The sequence below is a fragment of the Coturnix japonica genome, chromosome 1, assembly GCF_054131305.1.
Source record: "Coturnix japonica strain WE chromosome 1, WE-NBRP24, whole genome shotgun sequence".
Lineage (NCBI taxonomy): Eukaryota > Metazoa > Chordata > Aves > Galliformes > Phasianidae > Coturnix > Coturnix japonica.
Genome location: NC_140663.1, coordinates 36121595 through 36134425, shown reverse-complemented (window position 1 = coordinate 36134425; position 12831 = coordinate 36121595). Strand labels below are relative to the sequence as shown.

Genomic DNA, 12831 nt, shown 5'->3' with positions numbered 1-12831 from the left:
GAATTAATGCATTTAGAGCATGCATCCTCCATCTCCTGGTGTGCTGAGAACCTTGAAGATATGTCATCACAAATGGGCTGCCTAGTACCTGTATTTGCTAAATTTCTTAGCTAAATATATACCAGCAGGCCTGAAACATCTAATTATGCCTGAAAGCACATCCTGGTTGTACTTATCCTAAGAGCAATAAAAGCCACCACACCAAAATTATTAAAAATAATAATAATAATAATCCAAAGCAAAAATGCCTGCATTTATTTAAAATACGCATTTTCCATTCAACAACACCACAATCAAGATTTAATTTAACAAACCTGAAAGTCAAAAATCATCTATTATTCCACATTAAAAAAAAAAAAAAAGACATTTCAAAATGTCACTGAACAAAACATTTAGGATAATCTAATTTCTAACAGAAAGTCTTAGGAAAAAAGAATCAGTGGAATCCAGAAAACTAATTAAAAAAAAAAATTAAAGCTCATAAAAATTTTAAAGGCACAAGGTTTCTAATTTTTAAATGAAGACAAGTTTTGTCTGTAGTGACTTTCACATTAGGATTTCTACTTACTTACAGCTGTCTTCAGTTTGAGTCTTACCTGAAAGATGTTTTAGTCAAATTCAAGTTACTGGTATCATTATGCAATAACAGATATAGCAGAGCCCACACTATTGGAGGCTGTCAAGATGCAATTCAGCAGGGTACCAGATAATCTCTCCTAGGTACCCTATTCCTATGAAAGGCTGGATGCACTGATCTTTTGAAGTCCCTTCCAACCCAAGCTGTCTGTGATTCCATGATTCTATCACAGTAATATAGCGACTCCCTTGAAGGCTAGAGAAATGTATGAATTCTATTTAAAATTCTTAGCAATCTTAATATCCAGCATACAATGACAACACACAGAGACTTCAGTACGCTTCATTAACTATGACAGTATGGTAAAAGAACACAGTATGTTTAGAAAACAGTTTAAAAAAGTATTCCCGATTATTATCATTATTAGTCATTAAAATATGCATTTCCTCATAGAAAGTCCTTGCATATTTCAATAACAGATGCTTTTACTGGACCACTATTCCATTTACTTTTTCTTTAGCACTTCTTCTATGTGTTTAAACACACTAGCATCTTCAATGGTTGGCGTTATCTGAAAACGAAGAATATGCAAAAGCATGTAATAATAGATTGATGTCCTTCAACAGTAAATCAATTTTATTTCAGAATTTCAGAATCTTCTAAATCTAACTTTCAAAAACAGTCAAGAGAAAATTATCTGGAAAGCTCTGGAACATGAATCTAATAAGTAAAACAGAGTAGAATACAATATAGTATTGTATTGACCAGTTCTAGTATGGTCTAGAGAATCAAAACCATGCTGATGTGTCTTTGGATGCACACAAGTGCCTAATTCATTCAAGCACACAGCTCCCACTTACCTTGTATGGCTTTCCACTGACCAGTGCAGAAAGAGCTGAACGTGGTATCTTGCCAGAACGTGTTTTTGGTAGCTGTTTCACAAACACCCCCTTCTGAAAAGCTGCCACAGGGCCAATGTTATTTCGAACTCGCTCAACAATATCTTCCAAAATCTTCTTCTCTTCTGTCTTTATATCTAGTGAAGAAGTTCACGTCCTTTAATTATTCTAGGACTCTTGCAGGTTTTACTAACACCAGTATGAATCATCTCTCACCATGTCTCAGCACGCACAGCACAAAGGGAACGTGCCCTTTTAAGGCATCCTCCTGGCCTACAACCGCACAGTCCGCTACAGCATGATGGCGGAGAACACACTGAGGGACAGAAAACAAAACTAAACTAGATTAATAATAATCTGAGCATTTCAGTGAAGAAATTCCACAAGGAGGGACATAAAAATAGACTTAGTGATTAAATATTGGCATCAGTAATTATTTAGTCAGTACACTTCAGGACTCTAATTACACACACTGCAAATGCATGTGTGAATACTTTCATAGGTGCTGATGTGTATTCTTCAAACAAATTTAAAAAATAAAAACATTGGCAGCATAAGATACAAATGCAGAATCACAGAATCAAATAGAAATAATCCAGGCTTGAACAAAGCAAAAGTGTATCCTTATAGTTTTGGGAAAACAAGACTGTCACATCTAGGTTTTTGTTAGTGTGCTTTTTGCTGGAAAATAAAAACAAAAAACAAAAAACAAAAAAAAACAAAAAAAAAAAAAACAAAAAAAAAAAACCACCTCAGTCTAACAATACGGATGCTGTGGAGTTAAGAACTAAAACCTCAGGAGCTCTGATATTGCAGGCCTATGGAGTTGTATTCACTTTGGCTCATCCTCTCCAATGCCTTTTATCTCTTCAGTTCTTTGCTTCATTAAGACAATTTCAACTAAAGCCAAATACAAGCCCTAGGTCAGCTTGCTGCTAACTTAGCGCTCAGTTGATCTGCCTGGAAACGTGAGGTCTCAACCTTCACAGACAAAAAAAGGAATTAAACCAAAGCCTCCTCTTTCCTACCACATTTCTATGCAATCACACAAGCGATGGGCAGCAGTGCCAATATCTCAAATTATTTTCAGAAAAAAGACTAAGAGTTTCTTTTGTTTTCAATTAGCCAGCTGAGATTCCTGTTTCCTGAAAGAAAATCACCAAGATGTCTCAATGGATACTGAGATGTGTGTCACTAAGTTGGGAGCTAAGCTGGATTCAGAACACCAGTAACTGAGAATCCTCTTCCAAAGCACCAAGCTTCTTCATGCAATTCCTAATCCCAGTGATATTTCACTGCATGACATAAACCTATGAGCCTGGGCTACCTCTAATCCACAAAGCATTCAATTTTGTGCTTTAAATACCCATTCTTTTTCTACGCTGACTTCTTGATCCTGCCTATAGCAACCTGACTGACACAGAACTAAGAAAGAGAAAAAGATGAAACTACTTTTCATCTACTTTTCAGTGAATTGTAGAAAAGTAGACTGTTAAGATCTATATTAATTTCCTTGGCTGGTCTATCAAAAAATCCCATCAATATGCTGTTGACACTGGGACAGGTAATTTCATATGACTGGAAGTGTAAATACTAACTTAAAAATTATCAATTTTTTAAGACAGGCTGAAAAGATGAACAAAAAACAAAATGAGCACAAGTAAAAAATTTTTAGGTGATAAGATAAAATGAAGGGCATTTCTTGAACACAGTTACTGGGCACAAGGGACTTCTAATGCAGCAGCAGTCAGAAATCCCACTGTCAGAAAAGGGAACTTTTCATGCTAAATTCCTCAACTTTACATCTGTTGCATTGGACAGATAAGACTTCATTTGGGTATATTCAGAAAGTTGTCAAGCTAAGCTTGGAATCACAGATGTACAGACACGATGGACAGATCAACACAAGCTAAGGTTACCATAGTGGCAAATATTTAATGACTGGCAAGGTTACCAGTAGAATTACCGCATCTCAGTAAAGATGGAGCTCCAGTGATATTAACAGATAAAGAAAACTGCTTGAAATATAGTGAAGCTGAAATTCTTCACCAAGTCACTAAGGATATACTGGTTAAGATTGTAACACAGCTATAATGTAAATGTATTTATATGCATACATTTGCCCAACAAGGTGAATGACAATTAGAAGACTGTTCACTAAACCTCCAATTCTGTATTTACTGATCTTACTGAAAAGCTAACTGTATTCTTGTTAATGCTTTTCAAGTTAACCAGCAATTCGCTGTGAATGTACTAACAATGCTATTTTATTTTTATTTTTTTACCTTTGTTCAAAAGACAAAAAGAAAAGCATCCAGAATTCTGTAGTGACGAAGCACCGTTTCAGGGGGAAGCTGTAACTAAAAGGGAAAAAACAGCTATGCTTACCTGGGGACTAGTTTCAGATACAAAGATGACACTAATGAGAAGATAATTTGGTTACTTGTACAGCTTCAGATCTGGCCTGAAGCTAGGGAGCAATACCCTTGAGCAACAGAGCAGTAATGGATAGGGATGAGATTCCCCATTGTTGAAGAACAACACAAAAATCTCACTTCAAAGGGAAATAAGTTTAAGCAGACTGAAAGCCATCTTTCTGTCCTCACAGGCCCATATCAGCACTGCAGCTGGTTCAACTCTGGCTGACTGATTCTTTGAAGCACTGTCTGCTTTTATTAGAATTTGTTTTGACTATACTTATCTGGTCTTAAAAAAAACCAAACCACTGCAGTCGCCAAAACATAACAATGTAATAATTAATATATTGCTAAAACCAGTATCAGAAAGCAAAACAAAAACCAAGCAAACAACAAAGTAGTTTGTGATTCAGTGAACAGTCAAATACAGAGTTTTAAAAAAGGATTTTTCTTTGTACATGGTCAGCACACCTTTTCCTAGCCCCCCTGAATAAACAACTGCTATATCATTTGGGAATAGCAATCACAGTGCTTATGAAGAGGGAAATGAAAACAGACCTGAAATTCAGATAGAAATGTTAACTGCAATATTTACAGCCTTCTGAGTTGCATGGCTATTACATTAATGATTTTTAATTTATCAGTGGGATTTAACAGAAATTTCCATTGTTCATTTAGTACTACTCATGCAATAAGACTGACACAAAAAAAACCCCTCAAGAACAGAGAAGGAAATTCTTCAAATGAAGAAAAAGCAGTAAATGTTAGTCTATGTTAAAAGAATTCAAACACCAAACATTTAAAACATTTAAAACAAGCAGAAAGAAGAGTGATTTCTCTGAGATTTTCCTTCTCCATAAAGTTGCCTTACTTTATGCATCTTTCACTCTTCTATAATATTACCAGGAAGTGCTCACCTCTTCAATTGCACCTGCTGAAATTCTGTGTCCCGCAACATTGATCACATCATCAGCTCGAGACAGGACATATAAATAGCCATCTTCATCCATATAGCCTGCATCCATAGTATCATAATATCCCTAAACACAACACAGCAACAACAACAACAACAAAAACAACCTTAGAATATACTAGTAAGAGGAGCCATCTATTTCCCATGAAGCCAGCAAATAACTGATTGTGTCAAACAAAGTAAGCTGTTGATGACTGAAAGATTTAATTCTGTGTTATTTTTCACCACTATTATCATATACCTTGGAGCTCCTTTCCAGAGGTTTTCCAGCCTTTATTAAGACAGAACAGAAAATGGAGTACATAAATCTGAACTTTTTCCACTCTGCCTGCTTTGATCCCTGACAGCTCAGAGAAGGACATTGCCTGAATCTACACAAGAAGAGTGGAATTGTTACAACACAATGACAGATGTCAAACTGACCCTAAAGATACTCCTGTTTGCTGTACCCATCCATACACCATCAACATGCCAGTATAAAGAAAATACTCTGCCTGCTTGAGTCACTCATTTCCTGTTATTGGACCAAACTTTCCATTCTGGACAGCCTATCTATAACGGTCTATCAATTTCTACATGGAAAGGAGACATGTTCTTAGATACTTCATCTGATGTGAGATATTTGGTAAGAAGCCTCCTATGTATTTATACACATTACAGACAAGTGCGTATTTTGAACTGACACTAAATTAGAAAAGCTGCATGTCAGTAGTAGAAGGATATCTGAAGCTATTCTAGACTAAGGTTGCAGATGTGGCAATGTTTTTAGACCAAATGACATAAAACAACTTATAGGTTTAGAAACTTCATGCTTCTGTCTTTTTTCAGTTCTGAAAAGATTCAGTGTCCCCTAAAGCTGGAGTAAGCATGAAGAAATGTTTACCCTGAAATGTTCTCAAAACTGCAAGAAGTGTACCAAAGACATAATATTTTACCCAATTGAAACTTCATGTCATTCAGTGCTGCAAGATTACCAAAAGTTTACACAACTCATTTTGTAATTCTTACTGGAAATTTCTGGAAATACAACTTGTGGAATGCTTCCTGATTTTCCCAAAGGCCTGAGAATGCTCCAGGAGGCAAAGGTAACCTTAAATTGAAAAGATCAGGTAAAATAGTTAGAAACACTTCCAACAAGTACAGCTTCTGCTCTCTGTTCATACTTACATTCAGATAAATAATCCCTGAGAAGGAATGAGATCAACAAATTATTCAAAAAACACTCACTATACAAACAGGATAGCATTAAAATGTATCTAAATCAAAACTTATAGAAAGCATTAGCATCTCTAACATTCAGCAAAATGATGCTTGGTCTAGCAAACACTATATACTATACTACAAACACAACCAGCATTCAAGATTTCAACAATTTACGTATCTGTCAGAAATGCGTGCATATGTGCTACGATTCAGACAACTTCATTATAGGTATCGCTCTCACTCTAATGCATAACCAACTCATGTATAGTCATGCAAATTATCAGGTATATTCATCTTCAGTTTCTATAAAAAGATATAGTTCGACTTTGACCACAGTAATCTGAAACAAAATATTTCCATTCTTCTAGCTGTGCATTATTTCATCAGTTACATGAGGAGTTCTTTGAAGTATATTGTTAAAAAAAAAAATCAATTTTAAATCATTCTAAGATGACTGGATTCTTTTTTAAAATATAAATAGGTATATGAATATATAAAAAAATATATACAGAAGTAGTGAAATTTTAAAATTCTGTAATGACTTATTAGCTGAGTTTTCAATACATACTATATATTCAGTCCTCAGTCAAAGCTAGGGGCATGACAAAAGACAGAGCATTTCACATTGCTATCTGACAGACAGAGGAGCTACAGAAGTCTCAGAAAATAAAGGAGTGGACATTTTTCTCCGTCACTGCCTTTATAGGCAGTTCAAGTAAACTGTGTTCAATCCTAAGAGATACCTATTCAGACATACAACATTCACAAACTTTATACAGCTTAACCCTAGTATTAACATGATCATGCCAGAAAGCACATTTATATAGGTAAAATTCTAAATGCCTTCTAGAAAATGCTTATGCCTGCGTTTTCTAGATTGCCTAAAAAGCAAATCTTTATCCCAGGGCATTTTATTTTTCATGCTGACCGTGTCTCTATGACCAGAAAAGACAACACTCTCCAGCAATGAAACACTTCTCAGTCCTGCAGCAACACTGATATCATTACAAGTCTTCTGTGATGTTCAGGTCACAGAATAGGTGCTTCCAGCTCTGTAAGATGCATTTCTAACATTAAAACCATAACAATAATTTTTAGAAGTTTTCTGTATTTCTACCTAAGGTAGAAATACCTAAGGTAGAAATAGTATGAACTGTGCTGAAAAGGCCACATGACATAGCAATGATTCAAATTCAAGACTTCTACAATCACAGGTATCTTATGCTTAATTCAGTTTAAGTAGCACAATAGACTATACAACTGTAAGTGCTACTATTATCTCTAAGAATTCTGGCTATTTTAAGTCACATTCCCTAAAATTACGGTTAAGGCAAGGCTAAAAAGGCCAGCTCCTGGTTAGGCACCGTGTTTTCAGGAGGGCAGGTTGGTTTCTGCTCATCTGGTAGAAATGCACTAGCTGACCTTAAGCACCCTTTTAAGTAGGCATACTTACAATACACAAACATGACACAGTATGTGCCTCAAATAAGTAAAGAAATAGAAAAGTGATATATCAATTCCTGTGTTTGTATACATATGAGTTTAAAATAAAAATCTCTTGTTCACATTCAAGAACATCCATGAGAGAATGATAATTACAATGGTTGTTGCCTGCTTGTAGGTTGTATAGCAGTTCTTAGAAACTTCAGTCATTACAAATTTTGAACTTTATTTAAGTCTGAAACATCCCTGTGATAAGAGAGAAATGGTAATTTACGTTGATAAAATCCTTCATTTCTCCACAGCTCTACACAGTGATTTTCAGTTGGTTTTCATTCAGCAGAAGAAAGAATTTTACTGCTGAAATGAGAAAAAAATGTTTTGCTTTCTGCAATTAAATTAACTCCGAAAGGAACATATCACCAAAAATATAATCACTGCTCCCATCACCATTGCTTGGTTGGTTTGTATTAAGAAAAAATGCAATGATCAGTGCATCCAGAGTGCATACTGCTGAGAAGCAGGAAAAATAAAATAGGGACTACCACAGGTATCTCTACAACAGGTATCTCTACAGCACAAAACACACAATCTGAAAATGCTCCTTCACTGCTTTTTATAAAACACTATTTGTATTTCGAACTGCATTCCATCTCCTAGGCAAAACCTAAATGCCATCTTGTATGCATCCATCTTACAGGCAAAATAATTCCCAAGCAATGGGCCCATGGCACACGCTTGCATGCTTTTTAAGCATTGTTTCACAGTTCATTTGCTTTTCATTCAGCAGCAGCTGACCTTGCAGAGACAAACCCACTTCTAACTTAGCCCAGAAACAACTGGCTGTGTGCATCATGTCATGTCAGGATGCCACGTGGCAAAATGTTGCAAGACTTTTTGTTGGTGGAAAAAGAAAAAAAAAAATAAAAATTACTGACAACACTCAAAAGTTCTTTTAAATAGAAAAACAGATTTTGAAAGGTACAAAAGAAAGTCAAAACTATTAGGGACACAACCTTGCTGAGATTCAGAAAAAAGACATCCCTTTATTTTATGGTAGACAATGGCAGTTACAGGCTGTTCATTACAGCCAGTCAAAGCAACTGTACGCCACTGTTACAAGAATTCAGCCAGAGAATGGAGCCAAGTCATCTTGACTGGCAGCTGTATTATTACTCAGCATTTATGTAATGCTGTGTGTAAATGTTACTCTTCCAAAAAATTCTTGATACTAAGTTTGAAAACCATCTCCAATCTTGAAGCTTTTTCAGATATGGGGAACAACAGTACTAGAACACTTGTGGAGAAGGGTAGGAGATCTTGAACATTTATTTACCAGACTGCATGAAATACTCCCTTAGCTGAAAAGGGTCACAGATGGTAGTTGGTTTCAGCATGGATTTAGGAGGAAAAAAACCCTAAAAGTTAGTGAGGAAAAGGAAAAATATTATACATATATATATACATATAATATATATTTAAGTGCCTGGAAAGAGTTTAAAACATTTGAATGTTACCCACAGGTATTCAGCTCAGTTTTGGAGAAATGCTCCCACACTGAAAGTGTAAAAGGAAAAGACAAAGCTGATAAAAAAACGTGGTGAGCTGGCAGAGAGATCTCAGATGAATTTTATTCAAGTATTCATACTTTTCTAAAACCCAGCTTCTTAGCAGTCTCTTTGCAAAACAGACATCAGAACCAGAAATGCAAAATAATGCATTAGTTACTTTACTAATAGCACATCCACAGAATATATCGGCTCCTTTTCAGTTTCCCTACTGAATAACAAAGAATTTTGTTCACTACCAGCTACCTTCCTTCAAAGAACTTCCATATTCAGAGGTATGCCCACTCTAATACTGAAGAACCTAATTAGAAAGCTAGTGCTTTCTAGAGTACATTCCTTGGTTTTAAAATACAGCAAACTATTCTTAGGTGTTAACCACAAAAATGTACTGAAGGAGTCTATGTAAGATGACACTCTTTCTTTACACTTTTCTACAAGAAACACTTCTCTCTCCATAGAGACCTTCCTTCCGGGCACTGGTCTGGAATATGCTCTCTTCCACAGTCTTTAATTTTCTGCTACTTTAAGTAATAATTGGGTATTTTATATGGGGGGAAAAAAAAAAATCAATAGGAAATGTTAAAATACCATTTCCAAAATGGAAGACTATGTCAACAAAACTACAAAAAAGAAAAAAAAAAATGACAGCTCAAGTAATGGCAGTATTGCTTAATCACTTTCAGACACTCAAGAAGTCATTCATGAGGAAGATAAATGTTTCTCAGTGTGTTCAGATATTTCAATTTGGAGGATTACTACATCCATATAAAGAAATCTCAGAATAATGAGCATCATTTTTTATCATTAGATCAAATTTAACTATAAATGTATCTATCTGTCTTCTCAGTTAAGGTCTTATCTCTCTCTTCACTTCGGATGGAATTTCTCTTTCACTGTCTAAAAACACTGACATTGCCTCCTTGGCCTCCATTATTGCTTGGGGTGGGGAATAGCACAACCAGGAAGTATAGCACTTCCCATGTGCTAATCCCAAGCTAGAATACTGAACTGTTCCCCATCAAGTATTAAAAGGTTTTTCTTCATTATCTTTAATGGGATACTGAGGTACCACAGTGTGCTGTGAATGATTACGTGTTATTCCTTTCTCTTTTCTTTCCTTTAAGCTCTTTCAGTTAGCACATTTCTATTGTGCATCTTAATGAGTACATTCCTGGCTTCAGGCTGCTTGTTTCTGTAACACACTTCCACAGCAATACTGATTTTTTTTTTTTTTAATTTTAAATGCATTATAAGAAATATTAAATGAGTAAGCTTTTTACTGAACATCCAACTGTTTGCTCTGCAAACATCGCATAAAGTTTGAACACAGTACCACAAACTGTGAAACTGTGAATGGGTTGCCTAATTCTGAACATCTTTTTCAATACGGAACAAAATCTTTGTTATTTGCCATCTTTCTATCCAGCCAACACAAAATCTAATATTGTACAAAGCTGTATATTTACCAGGACCAATCCTATACAAAACCTTGTCTACGTGTTATCCTTATACAGTATTCTATATAAACCTTTGTGTGATTGTATATAGTAGGGTGGATCATCACTTGAATCATGGCAACCATTGACAGAACATTATCATTGTCTTTCCTCTTCCTATGCCAATCCTAAATTCTTGAAAAAACAGAATTACTGCACAGTGCAACTACAGCATCTCTCATCTGTGTGAATATGGGACAGAAATTCTTACCTGTTTCTGTGGAGAATGGTAAAACTACTTTTTAAAATATATATTGCAAAAAACTCTGTTGTAGTGGCACAAAATTAACTACACAAACACTAGAGGAAGTGTAACATGTTTACAGGCACTCCTGGAAGGATCTAGAGGGAAATGTACTGGTAGACATTACTTTCAGGATAGAATGCGTTTATGGCAAATGTAGTCCTCTACCTGTTGTGGACGGACATAATATTAGGAAATAAGACAAAGCTGACCACTGTCTCGTTAAATAAACATAATGAGTTTACAATCCTCATAATGTAGAAGAGGTTTCCAAGGCACTAGAATTTGAATGGTATTTCGTCATGCTAACATTTCTCACAGACAACATGGAAAGTTCTCATTGCTTATCATGATTACACACATGAACACACACAAACACAATTTTTCAGGCATGTACTAGTTATAGGCAGGTCAGAACAACAGAAACAATAGTGTGCCACTAAATTAGACTGGTCTTACTAAAGGATACAGAAGCCGTTACAGCTATCATTTTCATTTCAGAATAAGTTCTAGGCTAAGTACCCTTCAGGTTCAAAGATTCCAGCTAAAAAAAAAATACATTTAAGATCACTTCATACAAAACCATCTTCATAAGCTGCAGTAGTCTTCATTTTCTCTTCTCCTTCCATCATAAATTTTCTGATACTGCATTTGATTACATTATCCTGGAAGAATTGTGAAGTTGAAATGTTATCGCACTGTCCGTGTACATTAGTCTTTATGTGCATTCTCAGCAGTAAAAAAATCTTTCCACAGGGCACACTGATGATGATTACATGAAAAAAACATCAAGTGAGTATGACTAAAGAAGGTAATATACTTGGAGTAGGGAGACAGAGTAATGAGTATTATCCTCCTAAACAATTTGACTCTTTCAGGATATATTTTTAAGTCTTCATTGCAAGAACAGGCATTTTAAATACTATACTTATGAGCACTGCAGGCTTCAGGCAGCCCCCAACAGTCCTTACCAGCAGTTATACTGGGCTAAAAATAACCAAGAGCTGCATCATACCACTTTTGCACAGCTTGTGCTGTAGGTACTGTGTGGTCATACTCCTCTCCAAGAAATAGTGAAGAATATTTTCTCAGCTCACGTATGCTGTAGATAAAGCAAACACTTGTTCAAGCTTGTTCCTTTCTAAAGCAGTAAACTATATTTTGCTGCTGAGTGCATGATAGAGGAATAGACAAAACTAGCCTGACTCCTTTGCTGCCTTCAGAACACATGGGGAGGACACTGAGGTGAGAAGCAGAACCTGCTAGAAACACGGATCATACCCACTGTTTAAAGTGTGAGTACAAGTCTGCAAATAAACGATGAGGAGAAAGGCTTCTTTTGCAGGAGGGCTTTATGAAAAATAGCCCTAATACAATAAATAAATAAATAAATAATGCTAAACAATAATTCAGCTGGATGCAGCAGAAGACAGAAAATGTGTTGTGATTAACGTAACAATCACAGATTCTTATGAATAAATACTGCCAAGAAATTGTCACTTGTTAGAATGAAACCTGGAACGAAATACTAACATGCTGCATACGATACTACTCTAAAACCTACTTCTGTTAACAAACTGCAGGTTCAAATAGTGTAAGTGATAAAACATCTGGAATCTGTCTTCTAGATCTACTCAGCGCATCTGCTCTGTTTTCAACTGTTTTGAAATGTGTCAGAAAAAACACTGGAGCAGAAAGAAGGATGACAATTCACCTCCTAAAAACTGGTTTCATACTTTTTTCTTTTTTTTTGAAATAGTGTAATTTCTCCCTTACTCTTATTTCAGAATGTTTATTATAAAAAATAAGGATATGCTAAAATAAGTTACCCCGCACCAATAGTCTACCTAAAATAATACAATGTATAGCAGAAACAAAACAAAACAACAACAAAAAAAAACAAGAAAAAAAAAAATGCCCTCACTACTATTCTGCTGATTTATGTGGCTGCAGCAAAAAACATGCCAAGAAATACAAAACAAACAAAATCAATCATAAACATATTTTTAATCCC

General features: G+C 35.5%; 1 protein-coding gene across 3 annotated transcripts in view; it reads right to left on the bottom strand.

The window, feature by feature from the left end:
- Window positions 1-232: 232 nt before the first annotated feature.
- Window positions 233-12831, bottom strand: part of ACSS3 (acyl-CoA synthetase short chain family member 3) — a 74809-nt gene continuing 62210 nt past the window's right edge. The window contains exons 12-16 of one of the 3 annotated variants that reach the window (XM_015857410.3): window positions 5875-5956; window positions 4811-4933; window positions 1693-1792; window positions 1438-1613; window positions 233-1148 (exon numbers count right to left, since the gene is read on the bottom strand). In XM_015857410.3, coding sequence (XP_015712896.2) covers window positions 1083-1148; window positions 1438-1613; window positions 1693-1792; window positions 4811-4933; window positions 5875-5956 — 547 coding nt within the window. In that variant the 3' untranslated portion in view covers window positions 233-1082. Of the gene's footprint in view, window positions 1149-1437; window positions 1614-1692; window positions 1793-3386; window positions 3837-4810; window positions 4934-5874; window positions 5957-12831 lie in introns of those variants that run through there. The other 2 variants (XR_014942788.1, XM_015857411.3) reach the window with 2 other exon arrangements.